Source organism: Gopherus flavomarginatus, chromosome 6, assembly GCF_025201925.1.
Source record: "Gopherus flavomarginatus isolate rGopFla2 chromosome 6, rGopFla2.mat.asm, whole genome shotgun sequence".
In the NCBI taxonomy this organism is placed as follows: domain Eukaryota; kingdom Metazoa; phylum Chordata; order Testudines; family Testudinidae; genus Gopherus; species Gopherus flavomarginatus.
In genome coordinates, this window is record NC_066622.1 from 31,704,409 (window position 1) to 31,731,136 (window position 26,728).

Sequence of the window (26,728 nt, forward strand, 5' to 3'; positions counted from 1 at the left end):
AGAAAAGTTCTCAAGGAAGGAGGAAAACGTGATTAGAAACACTCAGAACCCAAGATGTGCTCTTATACCCATAATGCAAGTAAAGTTGGTTTCCTTTGTAAACCTAGATTTCTAAGGGTATTAATAAGGTGAGTGTCTGACAAGCAAATAAGGACAAGAGACTGGTATTGTATTTCCAATATAAAACGTTTACCTGAAAACCCAGTCAGTAGCCTCACTAGGGCATGTTCTACTGGAGATCCAGCCACGCTATCCCAGACAGCTTCTTTGGGGATTTCACCATCAGTACTAATGAGACCTGTGGCAGGGGTGGGCTTCATATCTGTTTGCTGATGGATGCAGAGAGGTCTCTTCTCCAAGGGAGATTTCTGAGCTGCTGCTGAGGTGTCCTGGTCCTGTGCTGTTCTTTCCCCTCCAGGTGCGGAGATTTTACTTTGTGCTGGAGTCTGCTCATCATCCAGTTTTCCACCTAGTTCTTTGAGGGCCTTAATTGTCAGCTGCTCCTGCTCAAAGTCTTGAGCTACCGTGGGAGATCTTTGAGAGAACAAAGGTTTCTGGAAGTTGCCCTCGTCATCAGTGATGCTTCGCACAGCATAATCACCATCCACGTTCACATCTGACCTATTTGCCTCATCTTTATGAAGAGCTCTTCCTGGAGGAGTGGTTTTTAGAGCTGCAATTTCAGCCTCTGAGAAGGTGTCTGTCAGGTCCTCTAGAGAGTCATTACCCTTTGACTTCAAGCATTCCTGCATGAAATCCACAAAGTTCTCCCCACTTAAGGCATCTGGATGATCTTGTTCTTTCAAATTACCCAAGGGCAGAGAGAGGGGGACTCTCTCGTTCGGCATGTTTCTAAGATCCTTCAGTGGAGCTGCCGTTGGAGAAATGCTCAGAATTTCACCAGCCTTGAGTGGTTTCCCAAGGAGACCTGGATCCCAGCTGCCAGAATGCTGCATATTTATAGATGTCAAATCCAGAGTGGACAACTTGGGATGTTTTGCTTCAGCAACTGGACTTCCTCCAACGTCTGGATGCGCTTCTGTAGTTTCAAAGCCATCAATGAATCCCTGATTATCTTCTGGTGTCTTAGAGGGCAACTGACCCTCTTTGCTGTGTTTGTGCAGCTTGTTAGGTGCCTCTTCATTATCTGCAATTATCCAGTCTCCTGTTTTGCCAGCAGTAACTGGAGCTAAGGTCAGCTTCTCCTCTGGTGCCACGCCGCTATCTGCGGGTTGAAGGACAAGCTTCTTGTTTCCATAGGCCACATCTACAGGCACATCCTCTATCACTGTGTCATCAGACTCACCAGAGCTGTCTGCATCTGTGATTTCAGCCAGGCCAGAACTTGGCCAGCTCCCATCAGTCTTCAGTTCAACTGCAGCAGGTGAAGCAGTCTTCATTTTAACAGCTTCTTTGTCCAGAGGAACATGTTTCTCAAATCGAGGAGATGCTAAGTCTGTATATGCTCTGTCTTTCTGCTGGACACTGACAGTGACAGGATGAGGGGAGGGTGCTTTGCATACTTCTGTCCTGTTGCCAGCTGGCTGCGCAGGAGGGCTGCCAACTTCTTTGGAGGGCACTGCAGGTAGGTCTGAGGTTTCAGCAATCTTCTCAGAATGCTCTACTTTAGGAATCAAGTCCCAGTTCAAAAGCTCATTTGTGAAGCTGTGCATCTCGCGTACACACTTGGACACTTCTTCCAATGCAGCTGTTGTACCTGAAGACTGACGTGATAGCCCGGGTCCTGCTGAAATAATGCTCCCGCTGCGAGGTTTCACCTGGAACTCACAGATACGGTCTTCTGGGATATCCGTAAGAAGCTCTCTCTCACTGTGCATCACCCAGTTGCTACTGAGATCACTGGAGTTGCTAATTAATGAATCCTTGTACTCTTTATCAAATGCTGCTTTGTCGATAATCACCTCGAACGGCGATTCAGGAGAGTCTTTTTCTAGAGTGGTCTCCCCAGCAGATGGAGTGGAAGACTGTGAATAGACACCTTTAATCAGAGATTGCTCAGCATCTTGCTTCTGGTCAGTCAGGAAAGTAAATCTGAATTCACTGCCTGTAGTGACTCTCTTGTTTTGGTCCATAAAATCTTGGTCTTTACGTCTGCTTTGTTCAGCCTTACCATCTTCTGACAGGCAGATACTGGTGCCGCTCACATACGTTTGTTCTGGGGAACTAGTCGAAATCACTGGGCTGTAGGAATGAGGTTCTGCTCCAATAGAAAATGGGGAGCCTTCTGACCCAGGAGACCCAATGGATGTTGCCTCTATTCCAGAATCAGCACTTGGCCCACGGAAGCTATCCATTCTTTTGTTGTCTACAGCAACCACCAGTTCTTTCACCTCATTTGAGGGAGAGGACTTGCTGTCTATTTCTCTGCTGCTGTCTGCCCAAGCTGTCAAGCCAGAGGTTTTATTTTCAGATCCCAGAATCCCTGAAGCTGCCTTATCAGAGAGAGAAGCTGTCTCCTCTGAGGCCAGGATTTGAGAGAGGGAGAGATTCACAGAGTGCAGTTACAAGTTAAAAGTCAAGCAGGCAACATGCTCTCTTGAGATCTAGAGGAAAAAAGACAAGACCCGAGACACCAGCCTTGGCAAACATGCATGGAACTGCCAGCAGTAGGACAGGAAAGCCACTTTACACAAGAGGTTGCAATCTACACCAGTACTTTCCAAGCTGCCAGTTTATAGCTGTGATTTCATAGCACATGAAGGGGAGTGTTAAGGCCTGCAAAATTAAGTACACAAAGCAGCAATGGAGGAACTTAGGCATGCTGAGAGGGTTAACAAAAGCAATACAAAATAAGTGTCTGAACTTTTTGCTGCGTGCTACTTAAGGCACTGATGGGATTGCCAAAAAACCAATAATACAGTTCCAATAAGAGCCTAAATTCATCATCACCCAAATTAAAGTGACATCTGAAAAAACCTGAAAGCATTAGGACACCTGCACGTCAATGCTGTAGCTATTGCCTCTGAACTATTCACCTCAGTATATGGAAGGAGTGCGTTCTAGTTCGCTTTCTGTCTGGAGTGGAAGGCAACTAGTCCTCCCTTGCTCCACTCAAGCATGTGGGTAGGGTTCTGCCCTGCTCTTGCAGCAGGGGGCAAGAATGTTAGTGGCAATGTACCCTGCAGAGCTGGGATGGTAGTCCCATCCCAACAGCGTCTAGAAAGGCAGTCTGGTCATACCATCATCAGGTGGTGTCTCGTCTAGAGCACGCACAGTCTGGAGTGCGGGAGTTTATAGGGTGTGTCTCCCACCATCACCACTCAAGTCTCCTTGAGCTTTGACGTGCTACGAGAAAAAGCTTCACCCAGTGTCATTGCAGATTCGCTCAGAGCAGTTTCTCTGATTGCACTGCCAAGGGAATTAGTCTGGGCTACATGCAGTGTGGAGTCATTTGGGAAACACTCCCTCCGAACGGAATTACAATTGTGAAAGAAGCAGAGGTGGGGCCAATCCCGTTGCAGGTGGGAGAGAGTGCGCCTCTGGCATAATTTAGGTCTATATGGCAGCAGTTCCTCAGTGATTCAGCCATGTTGCTCAGCTTCTGAACAACTTCATACAAGATGAATCAGAGTAAGTGCCTGGGAAAATGTGCACTATATGCTAAGTTTAGCACATCATAGAAGAAAGTGGCTCAATGCAGAACCATTAGGATTCCACATGGAATGCTGTCCACTTCCTGATGAAGTTATTTACATTAAAACATGTTGCTGTTTCATACTGAACACAGATGTAACAAGGAATAAACCCGAGATCTGTCGTAACCTACATGCCAAGAGGACACCTGCAATGAAACTGACTACCTTCCAAACACCACCACAACAGGCTTTCCAACACAACACTTCAAAGAAGGGGTTTAGAAAAATAAATGGCCAATTTATTTTAATAGTTTAGCTTATACCTAAAAAACATTAATTTCTACTATCTGTTGTGTGATCTTTTGAGTCTGGAAAATTGTCACTTATATCCACTTCCCTCTCTGCTGAAAGATGCAAAAATGTAGATTTTTTTTTAAGCACACTATGTATATTTCTAGCTTGTCCAGGAATATCTGTCAGGATGTTATGAACGTCAGTTCTGATGTAAGTATGTTTTACACAGCTTCACAATCACACTTCAGGCAATATACAGCTTCACACATGAAAGTTAGTCTCCAATATAGGGTTAACATTAGAAGCAGGATCACAAATGAAGTAACATTTGGATACAGCCTGTTTGCTGTGCGGGCTCTGTGCAACAGCAGATATTGACGGGTCTTGCTACTATTATATGAAAATATTACTAGCATCCTAAAAGGGAAAGGTTTGGTATGGAAAGTTAACTTTTAGCCCTCTGGGGCACCTGGCATTGACCACTGTCGGAAGACAGGACACTGGGCTAGATGGAACTTTGGTCTGACCCAGTATGGCCACTCTTACGTTCTTAAATGGCCAACAGGAAACAACTTCCCATGATTTCAAAGGGCGGTTTTGGAATCCCCATCAATGGGGGATTAAAAGAACAGGGGGGAGGCTGCGGGTTGCGGGCTGGGTGCTGTGGTTCTCAACCTAACACACTGTGAGTCGCATATGCAGCCCACAATTATAAATCTGTTGAGAACCATTGTTCTAATGCAATGATTTTTAACCTTCTCTCATTTGCGGACCACTAAAAAATTTCAAGTGGAGGTGTGGACCCCTTTGGAAATCTCAGGCAAAGTCCATGGACCTCCAGGGGGTCTGCTGACCACAGGCTGAAAGCCACTGTTCTAATGGATCTATAAAGGTACATTTCACCAAAAACAAGGCTCTACAATTAAAAGGTTCATCTGAAATACAGGCCTCCTATATGTGATTGACTTGTATTCTCTGAATCAGAGTATGCATAAAGATAGACACTAGAATCACACTACAAAATCAATATTCAAGTCAGGCAGCTTAGAGAGAGTGATTTTGCAGTTTCTAGGGCGAAAATACTCAGATGTTTCTTATGGCTTGAGGGATAAGAGACTGAAGGAAAAAATTCACAGAGTAAGGCCAGAAGGGAACATTAGATCATCAAGTCTGACCTCCTGTGTATCAGAGGCCATAGAATGTCATCCAGTTTGCACTGAGCTCAAATGAGGCTCTGTCCCTGTTAATTTATGATGCATGAAGGTGGCACGAAAAGCTACCTTTTAAAAAACTGCTTCCTTTTGCTTTTTCATTTTAAAATGGAGGATCAAGACACGTCAACCCAGCTTCTCTATGGAAATATGAAAAATTGTCAGTATGTATTTAACTGCAATGGCAAGCACACACTTAGGGAATACTGATCTGGTATGCAACTCCTCTGTTCTTATAGCCATAGGACTGCCAAACTGGACCAGATCTGGGTCCCATCTAGATCAGTATCCAATCTCCAAGTGTCCAGATGCTTCAGAGGAAGATGCAAGAATCCCACAACAGGTTTCCTCATTTATAAAGTCAAAAAACAGGCCAAAGATACTAAATTGTCCTCTCGTCACTTTAATATGAGCACTTCACAGTTGTGAATATATTTATCTTCACACCTATGTGAGGTAGGGGAAATGTTCTTATCTTCATTGTACAGAGGGGAAATTGAAGCGTAGAGAGACTAAGTGTATGTCTACACTAGAAACGCTACAAAGGGCACAGCAAAAACACTGTAGTGTAAACGCTTAACTACAGTGATGGAAGAGGTTCTTCCATCATTGTAGTAAATCCATCTCTCTGAAAGGGGGTTGATGGAAGAATTCTTCCTCGACCTAGCATGGTTGACACTGGGGCTTAGCTCAGATTAACTAAGTGTCTCACGGTTGTGTTTTTTTCATACCCCTGAACGACGTAGCTAGGTCAACCTAGCTTTCTAATGTAGACTAGACCTAGGTGACTTGCTCATGGTCACACGGGAATCTGCGGCAGAGCAGGAAATTAAATGTGGATTTCCTGAGTCCCAGGCAAACTCCCTCACTTGACCATCCTTCCTCTTTGGGTTCAAAGCCATTTTAAGAAATCCTATAAAAGCTACCCTTAGAATGGGAGATATCTATAGGAGCCTTGCTCAACTTACAGGTCAGACCAAACTTGCTATGGCCTCTCCCACGGGATAGAATTCAGTGTTGAGGTCATTTCTTTCTCAGATTTGAGAGTTAGCTTATATTTGGTTCTCTTTCTGAAGTGTTCTGCATCTTGCTGTTTTACCACTTGCTTAGTTTGTTTTCACAAACTCATAAGTAAAATTTGCTACTTTAAAGTCTAACGGTATGTTAGCTGATGGAAAAACATAAATTTACATCAGAGATCTGTAGCAAGCTAATAACAAAGTGATGTAGCAATCACTACATACTTATCACTTTAATAGGGTGATAGACACTTGATTTAGAATCTTTAACAGCATGTGCACACACCCACCCACACGCACCCCCCAAGTGATCAGCTTAAAAAAAATTCAGGCTTTTTTTTCCACTGAACTAATGTGTTATCTCTAATCCAAGCAAATACAACAGACATTAAGATTGAAGCTAAAAACGTGCAAAGCAGTATCAGCACCTGACAGCCACAGCACCAAGATAGGAAGTTAGCCAGCAGACACTTTGCAGTCAAGCTAGGTTGCAAAGGACTTTAGTAACGGAGACAGAATAGAAAGAAAAATGTTTTTTAAAAGGCTGTAACCGGCTAACAACTTTGTTCCCACCGCTTGCCCCAAAGTTCTTCAGTATTGCAACTTCCTATTCCAGATGCCTGGAGTGTACTGTGCCAGCTGGGTGAATTGCTTAGACAGCCAAATAAAGAATTTGTATTTCTGATACTGCATAGCAGGCTTTTCCTTAGATTATCCTATTCATGTAAGTTGGGAATCAGCTCTTTTCCTTAGCCCTTTTTGAAGGATGACCAGCTTTGAAGTTTCCTAATCATCTGGTCAGCTAAGGCACGACAATCTTTCATTCTACCCTGAAGTTCTGGCTGTCCCTTATATGCAGGTGTCAAAATTTATTCAAGTTTAACTGTGCACATGAAATCAGGGTTAAACTAGTAACTCTGGTGGCTCCAACAGACCCAACTTTTTGTTTATCAAGTTAAATGAACAGCATCTCCAATGACTGGCTGATACAAGGGCTAAGTTGATGCACTCATGTCTTGTCTGAATACTTCTGGTGTTTCCAGCACCCAAAGTTTCCGAAATTTCAAAAGGTGTGTGCTGAAAAACTAGAACTGGAGGATGCAAGTCAAATCCACATGAGAACACTCCTAGATTACAGGTGCTTTTGCTCCATTTGGTTTTCAAGAAATCGTACTGCTAAGGGATTGAATCTAGTTGAATTTGCCTATAACTATCTTAGGCCCTGTCTTTACGGAAAACTTGTACCATTTTAACTATGCCAGGATAGTTAGGGCATTACAACATCCCCCCCGCCAAGTGCAGAGGCATTTATATCAGTATAAAGGTGCTTCCTGCTGATAGACTTATTTCTATTCAGGAAGGAAAATAAGCTTTACAGGTATAAGGCATCCTTATACTAGTATAATTGGGTCAAATACCAGGGGTTGTACTGGCATAACTGTGTTAGTTAAACATCACAGCCTCTAAACAAAGTAATTGTACTGGTACAAAATCTATGTGTAGACCAAGCCTTTGGTTTAGTGAATGGCTTTGTTCCTGTAGAGCAGTGGTTTTTAAACTTTGTTCCAGGGGACCCAGCTGAAGAAAATTGTTGATGCCCGCAACCCAATGCAGCTGGTGATGAGCGGTTTGGCAGTATGGGAGGGGGCTCTGGGCTGGGATGAGGTGGGAGGGCTATCTTAGTGGTTCGTGCATTGGCCTGCTAAACCCAGGGTTGTGAGTTCAATCCTTGAGGGGGCCATTTAGGGATCTGGGGCAAAAATCTGTCTGGGGACTGGTCCTGCTTTGAGCAGGGAATTGGACTAGATGATCTCCTGAGGTCCCTTCCAACCCTGATATTCTATGATTCTGTTTGGGGTGCAGGAGGGGGCTCTGGGTTTGGGGAGTGGATCAGGGGGTGCAAGTGGGATGCGGCCTTACCTGTGGCAGCTCCCCATCAGTGGCGCACTAGGCGTGCTAAGGCAGGCACCCCAGAAGCGACCAGCAGCAGGTCCGGCTCCTAGGCAGAGGTGTGCAAGTGGCTTTGCATGGTTCTCACCTGCAGGCAACGTGCCCCCACCCCACCCTCTCCCCAGCTCTCATTGGCCAGGAACCGGTCAATGGGAGTACAGAGCTGGTGCTTGGCACTGGAACTGGACCGCCTAGGAACTGGACTTGCAGCTGGCCGCTTCCTTAGCTGGCAGCACAACTGACAGGACTTTTAATGGCCTGGTAGGTGGTGCTGACCAGAACCGCCATGACCCAGCGCCTTACAGTCTGCGATTCAGTACTGGGTCACAACCCACAGTTTGAAAACCACTCCTGCAGAGAATGGAAATTTAAGTCATTTCAGACCTCAAGCAGTTTTCCTATCTTAAGTTCCTCCTTATACTAACAAACTATGGGCCAACAGTTTATCTCCCCACCCCAGATTAGAAAAAGGTGGCATATTACGGTATCTGTTATCTAGTCATTTCTATTCTGTCAGCTATGGGGCTTTGGCATCCTATTAAATATATGGTTTAGAAAATATATTTGGTTGCTTCACAGGTATAGGATGGTATCGTTTGCATTCATGACAAGACATGGGATGAGATGTGAAATGGTGAGAGAACACAGCATTCCCCACTCCTACCACTGCCTGAACTATACGGTTAACAATTTTCTCCAGGGAATCCACAGCATAAGCTAAAGCACTGATGCATTTGCATTACTGTACTTACTGTACTTGTCAGATGCATCACTATACGGTGGGTCAGAATTTCATATCAACAGCAAGCTACTGTAGCTAGCAGAGAAGACATAGGGAGAGGCTTTGCTATTTTCTTTCCACAGCTGTTAGGTCGATGCCACTAAGGCACTGCATATACTAGTAGCCCCAATACCAGTTCTGGTTGGGCCTACTGTTGGCAACCAATTTAAATCAACAGGTCACAATTCCTAGCTTTTAGAAACATTCTGCTTAGGCTTGGGTAGGATAATTATTCAAAGAGGAACAATCACTTATTTTAACTCTGTGCTGAAAGGATTTTACTGGGATTTTTTAAACAGTTTTTCCACTGACAAGGTTTCCAGCACAACATACTCCTTCCACTAATACAGCCAGAACTATCTTCTCTGTTAAAATGCTTTCTGATGGATATTATCCCCATTCCACAGACTAACAAATGAGGGGAAGAGACTTGCCCAAGGCCCATATGGCAAGTCAATATCAAAGCTGGGGGTAGAACCTATGAGGCTGGGTCCAAGTTGCCTTCTCTAACTACTAGACTACTACTTCTCAAACTGGGGATGGGGTCCCCTCAAGGGGCCACGAGGTTATTACATGGGTGGTCGCAGGCTGTCAGCCTCTACCCCCAACCCCGCTTTGCCTGCAGCATTTATAATGGTGTTAAATACTTAAAAATGTGTTTTTAATGTACAAGGGAGAGGGGTTGCACTCAGAGCTTGTTGTGTGAAAGGGGTCACCAGCACAAAAGTTTGAGAACCAGCGTACTAGACCATGCTGCCTCCCTTCAAAATAACGAGGCTCTTATAGCAAGACAAGTAAAGCACAGTGTTCCCCTCTAACTTTCTCGGCATTGCTGGCAGGACTGTGCCCAAGAAATGCGCTAACTACAATGTCAATTCTCAATCGGCAGCTGGATGAAAAGAAAAGCCACAACATAGTATGGGCAGCCAGTCCTACATGTCAGCTGACTGCCTCCCTGGATTGTGGTACTAATCCACAAAGAATTCAGCAAAAGATAAGACTATCAGTAGTTTCACAGGAGCTCTCCACATGAACAGCAGCAAACCTGTCCTGTTCTCCCTATTTCTTCGGGGTTGTTATGTACATTAGGAAATCCTGCACGCACGTGCTCCTTGGCTCACAGCTATAGATCCCTTTTGCCAATTTGCTGTTGACAGCACTAGCTAACTGCTGTATAAGGGGGGGAAGAGCATGTCTTTATCTTTCTTACACCAAGAAGAACGTATTGTGCACTAGCAACCAGGCCATAAGAGAGTAGCTTGGCTGAACCAGATCATTAGCCAACAGCTGCTTAGTGGGTCACACGGTGAACTGTTTTGAAGCTACTTATAGATTTTTAAGGGATAATTCTGGACAAGAGAAAGCCTTATGCCCCAGTTACAGCCTTTCTCAACATTTTTCTTTTATTAGTGTACAAGAAAATGACAGACTTGCCTTGTGAAGTCGTAAAGAGAGAGACAGGCTGAGAGGAAGAAACAAAGGAATCTGAAAGAAAATATACAGGATGAGAATTTGACAATCATACACACTGCTTTGCAGTGAACCTCAACAGGTGCAGAAAGACTATGGGAGGGGGAAAGAGCTTCTTGATCCATTCACTCACCTTTGTGCAACAGCCCATTACTTTTTCTTTTTTTTTTTAAATGAAGCAACTATGAATATTAAGCCAAGCAGTCAGCTTCACTCCACTGGCTTAGAAAGGACACGTCTCCATAATATACTGTTCCATTGTTACTTTATGAGGGAAATGGGGGACAGCCAGTGCTTGTGTGAATTCACTAGGTATTCATTAGGGTTTTGCAAGTGTCTTCAGTACTAAGTGCACATCTTCTGAAGTGGTGGTAACTGCATCAGCTACACCCATCTAATAAATGGGTTTTCAATACTGCCACAATAGGCTGTTAATACAAGTGACACCAATGCAAAAAAGCTTGAACACATGTTAACATATGTGGAGTTACTGAAAGATGATTCCCTTGTTAAAAGTTTGATTCCTACTTGTCTTAGCTATAAACTACACATCTCCCCAACCCCACTACAAAACAAAATACGTTTACTCTAATGAAGGCTGCGTGGGAAGTGTACTATAGATCCAATCTAAACATCCAACTTCAAAGACAGAATCACCTCTGGGAACTACACAGACCACTTTCTCTAGATATGGTTTTCTATTCTCATAGCATCTCCTAAAATGTATCTATAACAGCTTTCATTAAAATCAGATACACGTTATACAAAGAAAAGCAAAAGACACATTTTAATTCTGTGCTTTCTAAAAAAGAAATACTGAAGTTCTATTACTTCATTTAATATGTGCACCTTCTCTCCAAACCAAAACACTACCATTACACCACTGGCCCATAATGCACCAGTTCTTATACTGAGATACCTAAAAAAGACTGTCTAGAAACAAGGGGATTTATTCTTATTTTCACTTGCAACAGCAGAAAGGAAGTTGTTGGACTCTAGTCTAAGAAAGATAGCCAACCCGGTGGGATTTTTGTCTCTCACATACATGGCCTTTAGAATTTAAACTGATTTTACCATATAAAGGATGAGTTCATCAGTCTCTCCGTATGAAATTTCAAAAGCTTATTTTTCACATTTCAAGTACATGGTATACCAGGGGTTGGCAACCTGTGGCATGTGTGCCAAAGATGGCACGCGAGCCGACTTTTAATGGCATGCTGCTGCCTGCCGAGGTCCCGGCCTCACTCAGCCCCCCCACCAACCGCTCTCACCTGCGGGGGTAGGTGGCAGAAGCTTGGTCTTTCTGGCAGCCAAGCTCCCCCTTTCCCCTCTTCTTTCCCCAGCGTGGTGCTTTCCTGCCCCTTCCCCTCCCACTTCCTTTCCCTGCCGCCGATCAGCTGATCGCCCTTGCAAGGAGGAGGGGGAGCAGAGCCACAGTGTGCTCATTGCTCAGCGGAGGAGGCAGAGAAGAGGTGGGGATGGGCCCCTGGGGGAAGGGGTGGAATCGGGGCATATCCCCTCCAGCCCCCTGCCGTGCGCACCTCAGCCCTCTGCCCTGACCGCTGCACGCCCCTGTCCACACACCCAGCCCTCTGCCCTGACCCCTGCACCCCCCCGTCCACACACCCAGCCCTCTGCCCTGACCCCTGCACCCCCCCTCCACACACCCAGCTCTCTGCCCTGACCCCTGCACCCCCTCGTCCACACACCCAGCCCTCTGCCCTGACCCCTGCACCCCCTCGTCCACACACCCAGCCCTTTGCCCTGACCCCTGCACCCACCTCCACACACCCAGCCCTTTGCCCTGACCCCTGCACCCACCTCCACACACCCAGCCCTTTGCCCTGACCCCTGCACCCACCTCCACACACCCAGCCCTCTGCCCTGACCCCTGCACCCACCCGTCCACACACCCAGCCCTCTGCCCTGACCCCTGCACCCCCTCGTCCACACACCCAGCCCTCTGCCCTGACCCCTGCACCTGTCCTCCACACACCCAGCCCCCTGCCTGACCCCTGCAAGCCCCCTCCACACACCCAGCCCTCTGCCCTGACCCCTGCACCCGCCCGCCACACACCCAGCCCTCTGCCCTGACCCCTCCACACACCCAGCCCCCTGCACCCCCCCACATATACCCAGCCCCCCTACATCCCCGTCCCTACCCCCACCCTCAGCACCAAATCGGAGCTCCTGCAGCCGCCCACCCCCACACACATTCCCACCTGCACCCCCAGTCTGGGGTCCCAGCTGTTGGCTCTGCTCAGCCTGCTGCCGGTCTGGGGTCCCGGCTGCCAGCCCCTTGCCAGCTGGGGTCCCGCAAGCTCCACTCAGTCTGCTGCCGAACTAGGTGAACGGAACCCCAGGCCGGCAGTGGGCTGAGTGCGCCGGCAGCGTAAGATCAGCATTTTAATTTAATTTTAAATTAAGCTTCTTAAACATTTTGAAAATCTTGTTTACTTTATGTACAATAGTTTAGTTATATAATATAGACTTACAGAGACCTTCTAAAAAATGTTAAAATGTATGACTGGCATGTGAAACCTTAAGCTAAAGTGAGAAGTGAAGAGTCGGCACAGGACTTCTGAAAGGTTGCTGACTCCTGTGGTATACCAGGTACTGGAGGCAGCATGATCTAGTGGACTGAGCCTGGGACCAGGAACCAACTATACTTGTTGTCAAGGTTCCTTTCCCCCACTTTAAACTTTATGGTACAAATGTGGGGACCTGCATGGACACTTCTAAGCCTAATTACTAGCTTAGATCTGGTAACACTGCCACCACCCAGAATTTCAGTGTCTGGGGCACTTTGTTCCCCCAAAACTTTCCCCTCCCTGGGTTGCCTTGAGGGACTTCACCAATTCCCTGGTGAACACAGATCCAAACCCCTTGGATCTTAAAACAAGGAAAAATCAATCAGGTTCTTGAAAAGAAAGCTTTTAATTAAAGAAAGAAAAGGTAAAAATTATCTCTGTAAAATCAGGATGGAAAATGCTTTACAGGGTAATCAGATTCCTACAGACCAGAGGGGCCCCCTCAAGCCTTAGGTTCAAAGTTACAGCAAACAGAGGTAAAATCCTTCCAGCAAAAAGAAACATTTACAAGTTGAGAAAACAAAAATAAGACTAACACACTTTGCCTGGCTAGTTACTTACAAGTCTGAAACAAGAGAGACTGATTTAGAAAGATCTGGAGAGCCTGGAGTGAAGTCCCATCCCTCTCAGTCCCGAGAGCGAACAACAACCAAAAAAAAATGAGCACAAACAAAGACTTCCCTCCACCAAGATTTGAAAGTATCTTGTCCCCCTATTGGTCCTCTAGTCAGGTGTCAGCCAGGTTTACGGAGCTTCTTAACCCTTTACAGGTAAAAGAGACATTAACCCTTAACTATCTGTTTATGACACTTGTTATGATCAACTTCCTGTGTGACCTCAAGCAAAGGCCACTGCCTCAGTTTCGCACCTCTAAAGCTTTAATACTGAGGTCCAATAACAAGGCAGTAGCACAGAAGAGAATAGAACCCTGGAGTCCTTACTCCCAGTCTCTTGCTTGAAGCACTAGACCATGTTCCCTCCGTTGTTTTTTTTTTTTTTTTTTTTGTTTGCTCAGAACCAGTTTCTCCAACTCTTCAGCTATCTGCAGATGACTCATTTACCTTCCGCTATAATCCTGTGGAAACAGACGGCCAGCAAGTTCTGGAACTTCAGGAACAAAGTTTCAAACTTTTTGCCAAGAATTCCACTGAGTCTACACCATGGGAAGAGAGTCTACCAGCCGTCTCATTTTCCCCACACAAAAGCCTGCTTCTTACCAGCAGATTTTAACATAAGAACTATTTCTCTCCGCTTTGCATAAACAAAAGTGGCTGTTTCTAGTTGTTAATCAGTGAGGACTGGGATGAGAAGTCTGCACAGGGTCTCCTAATGACAAAAGCATATTGAATGGCTTCAGACTGCATTCTTCAGTCCTAGGTCTGTGTAGCTGAACAGAGATCCAATGGAGGAATTATGAAGAGTCTTTCACCTCAAAGCCCGTGCCAGCATTCATTATGCTTTTCAAACCTAGATGCTCTATCAGTGAGGCTATTTAATGTCTTTAACAATAGGAATAGCTTCAAGTAAACATTTATTTTGATTTCTCAGACTTTGTAAGAAGCTTGCAAAGAGTTCTCGGAAACCAACTGCAAGCCTGACATTTTTAATGGTTTGAAACTCAGCTCGTTTTACGACAGACCCTGCATCTCAGACCAAAAAAACAGTAGGGCCAATAGCTATAGGATTTTGTAGTTTCAGAGGACTGCAAGTATTTTTTACCTGGCTGTATCATCTCTCGTAATGCCAGAAAGCATCCCAAAACAAAACCATTAGCTTCATCCAGAAAAGATATACCTTCGTACATTGATTTCTGAACAAGCCCTTTACTAAGGCCTAGGATTTTCAAAAGTCACTAGCAATTGTGGACATCTCAGTTTTTGGTTAACCAGTTTGCCACACTTTAAAGTGGCCTCATTCAGTAAATGAGGAGCACCTGCCCTCTTCAGATCAAGATGCTTTATGGTATCTTAAGGTGGGCACCCAAGAAAAGTTGAGTCATTCAAAACCACTGGTTACCTGTGAAAAGTGTTGGTTTAGTGCTTCTTCTGCTTATTTCTTTGTTGCACTCTCCTGCCCTTTTACATCAGGAGTAACCAACAGGTTTTAACAAGATGCTCCAGTGAATTAAGACTTCCTCTGCTCCACTAGAAAGCCTGGAGCTGCAGTGTCTCAGTGTTTTTGTTCTGAGTGAAGGCTTTAGGTGCTTGCCTAACAGCTATTAAATGCTGTCTAGGAAGATAACACTCAACTCAACGACATCTGCTCCCCTCTAACGATGGGCCGGAGAATGGTTTGTGCTGGGGTCAAAGCTTCTCATTTAGGAGCTGTGATTGGGTGAAGAAGAGCATGTGAGAGCTCTTCAGCAGGACACCTGTGAAGACAGTCTAGCCAAATGAATTAAATTTCGAGGCCATATGGGAGGCTGCCGGCATGGTGATAAATCTGGTTTAGAGAGCACATAATGCTGAGAGCTACACTCACATTCAGGCAGATTAAGTGACCCACGGACTATGAGTTCTATGGATATTATGAGACGCCTGTAGATTCAGACCCAGTGCTTTAACACTGGAGATACAGTAGTATTCTTAAAATACACTAAGAAATATCTAACAGGTGGAGCACAGCAAATTAACCATGACTGGTATGGTTATACTGAGACTTGGCAGGACCCAGTAAAATAAAGCACTCTTGTGCGCCACAAGACCCAAGCTCTCTCCGTGTTTCTCAGCACTTGTGGTAGGACATCAGAGCATACCACTCCCTATGTGACTCAATTCTCTCATCTATAGTACTTAAAACAGCTTATTGTGAAATGCTTTCAGATTCTTAGCTATAAAGGTACTGAGTGCTAACCATTACTGTCGGTACAGTTCCGGGTCCCCATTGGCCAGATGCTGCCTTTTATCTAACAAATCCATTATATTTTAGCTATACAAGTGTTTATTGTATAAACATAGTACAGCACAATATAAATACGCAGCATGATCATTATTTACCTAGTCAAAAATGGTGCTGTTTTCCATCAAGAACTTGCGATCTGTATGTCATCTTTCTGCCTCTCTAAACCAAAGTCAAAGATCTTTCTGGTTTGAAATACAATTTGATTTCTTATTAGCTCTGGCATTGCTTTATTGCTCTGCGTGTAATATTACTACATTTCTCCCCCATCAAGCCGGTAATTTTTAAGTGGACGCTGAAAAGCCTGTGATCTTAACTGCTACAAAACCAAACCAATTCTTCTGGATTCTGTAAGTAGAGGGGCAACTTATCTATTAGATAAAGCCATTTCGGCTAGCTGAGAAGGAAAGGACTTCTGATTCATACATGCAGCTTTGAAATGTCACATCAGATGGGTTTTCTTATTTAAAAGAAAGTTACATACTGGAGTTTCAGAACTTCATTCATCAGACACACAGCCACTGGTATTTTATGTGTTTTGAGATTCAATTTTTCATTAGAAATTAGTGCTGGTTTCACAGCCCGAGAGATAGATGTCCTCCATATTTATCATACAGCATAGATAACAGCAGTGCATGCTTATCCAGCACCGTCCAACCCTTTTCAAAAAGACTATCCTAGCACTGATCTGCCAGCTGAGACAAGGAGACCATCCGCAGAGATTGAAGAGAGCAGATGTACCCGTCTGGGAAGTTTCACAGTTCGCCTTTGTTAACTAGTAAAGAATGTCTTAGCTAGTACTCCCTTGAAATAATCAAGGATCAGGGAGCTGTCAGTTATGGTGGTAACCAATTCACCAGCATACCAGCACTCCCCCCATCAGTACAGACAGGGAGTTGTAATTCTGCCTGGCATTTTTTTGCTGCTGAATAAAATGTCCACCCAACACAGGAAGGCAGGCTGGCAACTTTGCCTTTCTGTGCTATGAGAGAGAAATTAGGATGTCCTACAAAATGGGAGAATAGCAGAGACGCTTGCTGACAGCCTTGTCACTAACCTCACATTTGTGAGGCATTTGATTAAATAAAGTTATTGTTAAACTTGATCTGAGCTATGTTAGAAGTTCAATTTCAGGTCACGGAATGGTTATTTGTTACAACTGCATCTGCATCAGTGTGTCCAAACAGATACTGTAATAATGGATAAAAATATTCCAAATTAAGCATATTATTTTTATGAAGAGCTACAAAGCCACGCAACAGTAATAACTATTGATGAGAGGGGACAGCTACAAACTGGACACTAATTCCACATATTGATGTTCCCCAATGTTCAAACCCCAAGCAAGAAGTGGAAGAGGAATATGAACAGCAGCTTCACCTCTGAAGCCTTCCACTTAGTTGCAGTCAAACACACGCCTCACTAGCTATTTAAAATAAAGCTTTCTGGGGCTATGGCCTGGTCCACACTACACAGTTAAATCAATTTAAACAGCGTTAAATCGATTTAACTCTGTACCCGTCCACACTACAAGGCACTTTAAGTCGATTTTAAGGGCTCTTAAAATCGATTTCTGTACTCGTCCCCAACGAGAGGAGTAACCCTAAAATCGATATTACTATATTGATTTAGGGTTAGTGTGGACGGAAATCGAAGTTATTGGTCTCATTCCTTTAATGTAGCTACCCAGAGTGCACCGCTCTGGAAATCGATGGTAGCCTAGGACCATGGACGCACACCACCGAATTAATGTGCCCTAGTGTGGACACATAAAATCGATTTTATAATATCGGTTTTATAAAACCGGTTTTAGTAATTTCGATTTTATGCTGTAGTGTAGACGTAGCCTCAGAGAAGCTTTCAAGGATACAGAATGCTTGTTACTCACTCAAGAGACTAGCTTCTGAATCTCATCTAAAGGGCTCTTTAACATAAGGCTAACCCTTAAGAAACTACTCCACCACCCTCATACAAATACAAATACGGTTGAATAGACTTTTCAGGCACCTCTTATGCCTTTTTTTTTTACTTTATGTTTCTATCAAATCAAGTGGAGATTTCTACTCCAACTGCCTATGTAACGTCCAGTCACGGATGTAGCAATGTTATCAACCGTAACTAGCTCTCGGAATCAACCAATAAAGAAGGGGGTCTCCTGGCCTGCAGTTTCCTTCACCACTATTTCTTTGTGCCCACCTATTTGTATAAAGCCTTGAAATCAGGTTTTATCAGTGAATTTGTAGTATTTGATAACCACAGACTGCATGGTATAAGCTTCAAAAATACTATGCTTGTTAGACCAAAAGATTTTACAACCTTAACCATGGAGCCTTGATCACTTTTGTTGTAAGCCATCCCTGTGATTTTCCATTAATTAAGGGCTTGCTTTTGTTGCTAGAAAAATGCAGATCTCCCATAGTCAACAGCAGTTGTGAAAGAGTGGCTACAGAATGCAGCACTAAGTACCAGTGCTTGGATGAAGTGTTTTGATGCCTTTGTCTTTACCACATGGTGTATGGTAGTGGTAGAGTTTTCTTACAGCGGTACTGCCATAACTAAGGGTTTCAGTGTTTCTTATATCTGACCTCTCACGCACCTCCCAAAGGAGAATATTAAACAGGATTGACTTGTTTTGCCAACCAAAGTCAGAACAACCATTAGTGTCCTCCTTCTCCCTGACAAAAGTTTTACAGACAGCCTGGATCATTATAACTGCCAATTTTGAGATCAGGGACTGGATGGGGCTCTCTTCAGATCCCCTTTCCACTACTTCAGGAACATCCAAAGGGGAGCACTAAGCAAAGCACTCCTGCCTATTCTCCCAGAAATCAAATCTAGACCAGGGATCGGCAATCTTTGGCATGCGGCTCGCCAGGGGAAGCACCCTGGCGGGCTGGGCTGGTTTGTTTACCTGTCACGTCCACAGGTTCAGCCGATCGCGGCTCCCACTGGCCACAGTTCACCATTCCAGGACAATGGGGGTGGCAGGACCTGAGGATGCAGCAGGTAAACAAACCGGCCCGGCCTGCCAGGATACTTACCCTGGCAGGTCATGCGCCAAAGGTTGCCAATTCCTGATCTAGACTTTCCGTACAGCAGCAATACTAACCACCATGCCACCTGGATTTAATGCCAAAGAATAAAGTTCAAGACTTCTGCCATCCTCTTCAATAAATGAAAAGTTCCTTCCACTCACAAATGCGGTAGTGAGTCTGTTCTTAAACAATCACGCGTGTTTTCATCCTCTCATTTCAGGTACTCTATCCACTTACCTTTCCATCTAGCTCATATCAGTGGGATTTCCACTTCTTGAAGTCAACAAACTGGCTTAAGGACATTTACAAATTTTTCACATTACTTTGAGCAGACTGATCTCGAGCCCACACCATGAAAACATCCAGGAGAAAGGCCCAGGTACTTTCTCTTTAAGAGGATCACACATCATTTTGATTTTTTTTTAGCTGCAAACAGGACTATTTGTGGGACTGTCTGGTAACAGTGCAGTCTCATATGGACAGCGGATGTGTTTTTCCCATTGGTTAGGAGAAAATGAAGGTTCAGGAGCAACACAATAGGCCTGCAGCCAGCCCTTACTGCTGCAGACTGCATTCAGTGGCACCACAAATGCTCCTTCTGTGTCCCTACATTGGCAATATTGCAATTACAATATCACTGTAGTGCAACATGTCTATTCACGACACTGCCAGGCTCCGAAACACTTCAGTGATGCAACAAGCAGTAAAGCCAACTACTAGTTATGTAGGTTTCTTTCCAAACAATGCCCAGGACAGCACCTTGATGATACCAAACCAGCTGCAGGGCTGCTATGTATGATAATGAAACCAAAAAAGGCCTGCCCCCCTTTTCTGTCAACTCTTCCATAATGAAGTACAGTAACAGAGTGAAAAGTTGCTGAGAAGTCTATGGTTAAAGTCTGCATATTTCTTAATCTCAGGATTGTTTCCCCACATTCTCCCCTAGCAAATCTGACCACTGGAGAAAATAAACTATTATTATTTGCAATAAATATTCTGCAGCTCTACAGCACCTTTCAAGCAAAGATTCATTATGCTTTATGCATTAAGGCTCAAAACTGTCCCCTAAAAAAGATACAAAAATATCATGGGGGAAATTGAGACACAGCAAGGTGAATTGTCTTGTTAAAGTTACTCCGGGACAGAGCTCAGAACCAACTATTTCTATATCCAAGTCCCTGTGCTAGTGACAAGGCAAACCTTAATCTCTCCGCCTTCCAAGACTCAGAGAATTATAAAGCTGATTCCCCAATGGCAAAAAGTAAAGTATCTATAAACAGGGCCAATGATTTGCCTTAATTCGGTTATGATTTGTATTCCAGTGGTGAAGAGGTTCCAGATGAGCTTAGGGCCCCATGTATAGTGTAAAAAAAAAAAAAAAAAAAACCGTTGCCCCAGAAAGCTTCATCTGGATTGACAAAATGTGAGAGAAAACTGAGGCATGAAATGGAAGGTACTTTGCTCAAAGTCAGAACAGGTCACTGGCAGAGCTGGGAATAAAGCCCAGGATTCCTGAGTCCCAGTTCAATGCCCTAATCATTAGGCTACATCACTTCTGTATAGCTCTCAACAGAAACCCCCTGTATATCAGGGTTTCTCTGGAACACTGAATGTTCTCTGGTATCTTCTTCAGGCTATGTGGGGAAGGAAAGAAATGTGGACAAGGGTAACAATTTTCAGAGTGAACAATACTGCATCTTGAAATGAAATGCTGAACATGTGGGCAGGGTAGCCTGGTAATCATGCTGCATCATTTAAAATAGTGTATTAAAGTTATCTTACAGGCTGAATGACAGGGATAAGGCAAGGCCAGAAAGTACAAGGCATTTTGTTGGGTTATAGTGATAACTATAAGAGCACTTAAAAAAATTGCATTCAGCGTAAGACAACCCTGATGACATAAGATGCATATGAGTGGTTTGTAACCAGTAATAAAATCTTAACTAACTTCTTTGCTATGATTTAAATCAGCAGAAGTCTATACATCTAAGGAATTACTGTATAATATTCATAGTGTTATTCTCTCTTACAAAGTAAGCATGCACAAAATCTGATTTTTCAGAAGTGCTAGGGACTAACAGCTCTCATTGACTCCAACTGGAATTACGACTGTGCAACATCAATGAAACTCAGGCACAAGTCATTATGCATAAATAATTCACTAAGCAAACAGATGGTTTTAAATCTACAGAAGTGTTGCTGTTTCAAATGAAGGAGATAGTCCAAAATGTGGACTAACACCACACAAAGATTTTTTGTAAATGTTGTCTGCAGTGCGATTTAAAAAAAATGCAGTGCAAACAACATCTAGAACAAAAACAAGAATCCAGATAAGATATACAAATTACTATAATAAACATTTGGTTTTGTGAATGGAAAAAAAAAAGCCAGATAGATTTAACCAACACTTTTTAAAATGCATCTGGTAGGCTACCTATGCTTTTAGTATAGATACATTAACAAGTATTGAATTAGCTTAATCCCCTGGGTACAGATGGGTAAACTGAACCGAAGAGAGGGCAAGTGATTTGCCCAAGGTCACAAAGCAAGTTACACCCAGGATAAGAACCCAAGATTTCTGACACCCAACCCATTCCATGTTCTAATCACTAGACCACACTGCCTCTCCAATAGCAGAAGACATGGATGTTGCATGCAAGTTGTACCAAAATGTGGCATATCATTCTGCATATGATTTCATCTGAGCTTAAGGCAGAGACTGTGCATATTTAATCTTCTTGGAGGACAGAGTCCACATCTGATTCTAGAAGTAACATGACTCTGAAGCCATTCTGCCTCCTGATTACAACTTGTCTGTTAAACCACAGTGCCAGTGGCCATCAAGATGGCTCAACATTTATAGAGCACTAGCTTATCTGAAGGATTTGAGGACAAAGATTCCTTAGCTATCCTAGGAAACAAACAATTGTGGTGAATCAGAGAATAAATAGCCCTCAAATACTGGGTGAAAGGGCTGCAGTTCAGAGCAGACAGGGTGATGGATTAACCTATAACCATGAAATCAAAGCACTAAACTGCTGAGTAATAACCTCCCTTTGCACCCCAGTTCAGGCACCAAGTAAAACATCTCGGAGGAGGGGGTGGAAAAGCAGCATGATGCAAGGTACCAGAAAGGCATACATTCAGACTTCAGCCCCACAGCATGCGAGTATAAAACATGCTGCCTCATACTGCTTCACTTGCTCTTAACCCTACAGATCTGCCCTGTTCACAAGTAGGAAAGCCATTTCGACTCACTTGGCATTTCAATAGGGTGTTGGGGCTTTATGAGAAAAGGTGGAAACTGCTATACAGCTCATACGGTGAGATGAGCAGCGTCTACGGCCACCCTGGAAAACTAGCTTCTCCACCAAATGAAATGAATTCTATCTAGTGAGAAAAACATGAGAGGCTGGCATATTACCACACAGGAGACAGGGAATATAGTAAGCAAGTTAAAAAAGGAAGCCCCGCGCCACGAATTTTTAAAGCTAATCACTCATTTTTGCTCTGGATGGGTGCATCAAAAGATGAAATTGTGTCTATTATTGTTATGGCTGTTATAAGAGGCTCTGCCCCTTTAAGAGCTGTCACCTGCCCAGTCCGCCCCCCCCTCCCCGCAAGGCATCTGCACTGCAGATCTTTGCAAGGGAAGCTAGCTTGCCAGTTCCCAACACCAAGCCTGACAGGGATACAAAGGGAACTAAAGCACAGCCTCCTCCTCCTATTTTGGACAGCTCCCCCTAAATGAACGGGGGATTTAACCACACACTGCTTTGTTTGATATGCTCTCCCTACACTCCCACTCAATTTAATGAGCTGCAAAATGACAAAAGGGAGCATTTGCAATTACCACCCCCTCAAAATCAGAGATCACTGAAAGTTTCCACCAGTCCCCCACCCCTCTTCCATCTGCCCTGATAAATGTCTGACTGAGAAAAAGATTTTCCTAGGAATTAATGTATCTTCCCACTGCCCATGTCTGGTATTAATGCAGGAGGATGCGGTGTGTATACACACATCTTGCATCATCTGCCACCCACACCTTGCGGAGAGGTGGTCCAGTGGGTATATTGCCTTCTCCACCCTCCATGATTTTTAGACAATGCCTGCTGTTTTGGGGCACTCTAAAGGGAGAAATGTGTGGCTTTGCAGAAGTGTCCTTTAGAGACAAAGATGGTAAGAGTCACCCCCAGTTTGGGAGGTTCAGTAAGATCTGGAGAGGGTGAACACCACCAAAGGCAAAGGGAATCTACCCTATCCCCTCCCTTAAGTTCAGACACTGCTCCCTGACCCAGTCCTTGCTCTGATGCCGGAGGGGTCACTGTCAGAATGAAACTAGAAAGTGCAACACAGACATTCCGCAATCCCCACCTCCCCAATCTGAGTCCCCTGTCTCAACCCCCTGCCACCCACCCAAACTCACCCTGCCCTAAAATCACACCCTTAACCATCCACACTATCTACCCAGCCCTAATCCAGACCCCACCACAATTCTCTCCCCAAATGGTGAACCATGCCTTAACTCCCACTATCACCCCAATCCACCCACTTCCTACCCTAGACCCAGCCCCCTGAAAAACATCCATGCCCCTAAACTCAGTCCCTCGAGCTTCTCCCATCCTCAATTCAAGCCCCACATGCCAAATTCCTGCCACCCTTGTACTTCAAAGTCCCTCACTAGCCCCCCCAGACAATAATCCTCATCCTCTCCCCCAAATCCTACAGCTCTGAATCCCACGCCCCTCGCCTCGATCCATCCTCCTGCTTGAGGCCCCTTACCCCAACTCTCAGCCCACTGAGATCGCACCGCCCACTCACCCGCCAAACCCAAACGGCCCCCCAGCTCCTAATGCCAGAGCCCCTCCCCCCCGGCGGCTCCTCTCTCTCGCCACCCCCCACGCGGGCTGTTCCCTCCTCAACGCCCCCGCCCCCCGCCTGTCATCAGGCTGTTCCCCGCCGGCCGCTCGGGCTCTGCCCACCCAGCTACTTACCCGGCTGTTTCACCTCCCCCGTTACCCGGCTCTTCCCCCCATTCGCCGCCGCTCCCCCCGGCTCTTACCGGCGCAGGACTGGGAGCTGGTCCCCTTACAGTCGCGGCCGCCCGCGGGGATCGGGGTGGTACCCGGCTCAGAGGGGCCCCCTCCGGCGGAGGAGGAGATATACGGCGACTGGGTGGCGGGGTCGGCCATCTCCGCGACAGCAACAGGAGCCTCAACAGACTACGCGTCCGTCCCTCACGGCGGGAAGATACGGACTGGACTGATGCCGCGCAACGGACCTCGGTCCTCCTAGGACGGAGTGGGAGGGCTGCTCACTGCGCATGCGCCATTGGGGAGGGCTGCGACGAAGGCGTACACTACGCAAGCGCTTGTAGCTGGGGGCCGGTCGGTTAGGCACCGGGCATGCGCCGCTGGAACAGAGTGAGACTCGGAACGCGCAGGCGCCAACGGACGCGAGGTATTCACTGGGCCTCTTGAGTTTCAGGGTTGGAAGCTGCTCATTACGCTGGGGGCAAGGGCGGAGTGCCTCATCCTTCTACGCATGCGTAATAGATATCGCGGCCTGAGACAACATATGCGCTCTGGGCACCAGAAAACCAGACTAGGGCGGGTGACGCCCTGCTGAGTCGAGGCAGGCGGGCGCGTGCAGCTCTGAATTGATTCTTTGTTTTGAGTTTAATGGGAAGGGAGAATTTTTCTTTCATTTATTTCTCTCCACTCTTTTTCCCATAATTTCTGTCCTTTCCCCATCTTCTTATTTCGTCCATTCCCTCCTTTTGTCACTTTCATTTTCTCTATTTTCCCATTCCGTCTTTTCTCTTTCAATTTTCTTTTCACCTTCCCCTTCTCTCTTAACTAAAAAAAGGCATTTAAATACATTTCCTTTCAAACAGTCCCTCCCCAGAGCAATGGGGCTGGGACTTAACACCTCAATGAGGTGCATAGGGTGGCTCCCCTCTGAGTGATTGTCACAGGCAGACATGGCTTCCTGTTCTTGGAGCTATTGTCTCAGGCTCTCTGCAGATGCTGGCAGATGCCACAACATTAGTTACAACTGGATCATCCTTTCAAACTTTTCTCCACAACCACAGAAGCTAGAAACTTCCTTTGTTTATAAATGGAAACTGAGCTTTTGATGCAATCATATGACTCCAGAAGCTGCCATCCAAAAGTGCCAACAGCCCTGCATGGCTGCACCAGCGCTGTGATCATTCCAGGACTGGGGGCCCCCACATTAGCTGTGAAGATTGCTTGCTTTGGATCCGGCTGGAGGAGCTATCTGTACTTGGCTGCTTATTGATCTGATTAAGATAACATTGTTTGTTTCCTTATCACAGTGATTTTACCTTTCCATTCTCTGGTTAAGGAACTGGATCACTGCCTGCTGCAAAGAACAGGCTATCAGTGCCCTTTAGGGCAAAGTGGGAGAGACTGCATTTCAGGTATTTGAATATGTGGCAGCCTTAACTTCATTCACTCTGTAATTTCTGGTGCATCAGCAGAACCTAAACAGTTGCTGATGCATATTTGCTTTTAAACCTATTCCCATCAGGGCTGTTTCTCTTCCTGAGTGCCTACTGGAGGGAATCCTAGTTTCCACATAGAGAAATACCACATCATTTTGCTGCAGCATTACCAAAGAGGTAGGATTAGAGAAAGGAGTGGCTTCTAGTGTGTTTGTGAACAACCTGGAGTCAGAAATCGTGAGTTCTATCCCCAGCTCTAGGAAGGGAGTAGTGTCTAGTGGGCTAGAATAGGTGGAAACAGGGAATCATGACTCCTGGGTTCTATTCTGAGCTCTAGGAGGAGGATGTAATAAGACTTGTTGTAGGCTCCTCAATCAGCTGCTTCTTCCTGCACTGTGTTTAGGGAACAGCACTTAACACACTGGGTCATGGGGCCAGGATGGAGTGCAAGGGAAGAGTGCCCCCTACTGAATCACTCACCGTGCAGCACAGTGCCCAATAGTGCAGCACTGGGACACTGGAGTCAGCAATGACTCTGAAGGCCGAGTGAGCCCTGCTGGCAGCACAGATGCTACACGTAAAATTGCTTGGGAACAAATATTTTCACCTGAGAAACTTTTAGACATTTTATAATAAACAAGTTAAAATCTTTAATTAAAAGCTGACAGCAAAATTGTTGTTTTTAAGGACATGAAAGTTTAATAAAAGTTGCACAAACATTTTCCATCCATTTCAAATTCACTGTCCTTTTGCAAACAGCATAATTGCCACCCTTTCCACTCAAACACGAGAAAAGATAGTCCAGCAGTGGGGACGTTAGCCTTCAGCTTGAGAGATCCATGTTCAGTTCCCCCATTCTGCCACAGACTTGCTGTGTGACCCTGGGGAAGTCACTTTGTGCCTCAGTTTCTCCATTTGTAAAATAGGAATAAATAGCCCTACCTTCCAGGGGGGTTGTCCATTATAGAATATGAGGTGCTGAAATACTATGGTGATGGGGGCCAGATGAATATCTTATATTATTATCATACCTAGCTTTTCTACAGCACTTTTCATCAGTAGATCTCAAAGTGTTTTACAAAGGTCAGTGTTGTTATCCTCATTTTACAGATGGGGAAATTGAGGCATATAAAAGTTACTTGCTTGCCTTGCCCAAGATTACTCACCAAAGCAGAGGCAAAGCTGGGAACAGAACCCAGGCTTCCTGTTTCTTAGCTAGAGAGAAGCATTCAGAAATCATACACTGGGCCTTAAAAAAAGCAGTTTGAAAATCAGATGTTCTGAATATAAGACAGGGTTGCCTGCAATAGCGGGGGACTGGACTTGATGTCCCAGAAGTGCTTCCTTCCAGTTCTCTGTTCCTATGACAAGGCAGAACAGAGACATAATTTTCCTGTGCCATTGAGACATACGT

At 45.1% G+C, this 26,728-nt stretch overlaps 1 protein-coding gene across 2 annotated transcripts in view; it reads right to left on the reverse strand.

Annotated features, from left to right (window-relative positions):
* The window catches only part of RTN3 (reticulon 3), a 37,079-nt gene extending 12,833 nt beyond the window's left edge, over positions 1-24,246 (reverse strand). Inside the window, exons 1-3 of one of the 2 annotated variants that reach the window (XM_050960792.1) lie at positions 23,908-24,246; positions 10,286-10,336; positions 194-2,479 (exon numbers count right to left, since the gene is read on the reverse strand). In XM_050960792.1, coding sequence (XP_050816749.1) covers positions 194-2,479; positions 10,286-10,336; positions 23,908-24,037 — 2,467 coding nt within the window. In that variant the 5' untranslated portion in view covers positions 24,038-24,246. The remainder of the gene's footprint in view (positions 1-193; positions 2,480-10,285; positions 10,337-23,907) is intronic. The other variant, XM_050960793.1, reaches the window with a different exon arrangement.
* Positions 24,247-26,728: the final 2,482 nt, after the last annotated feature.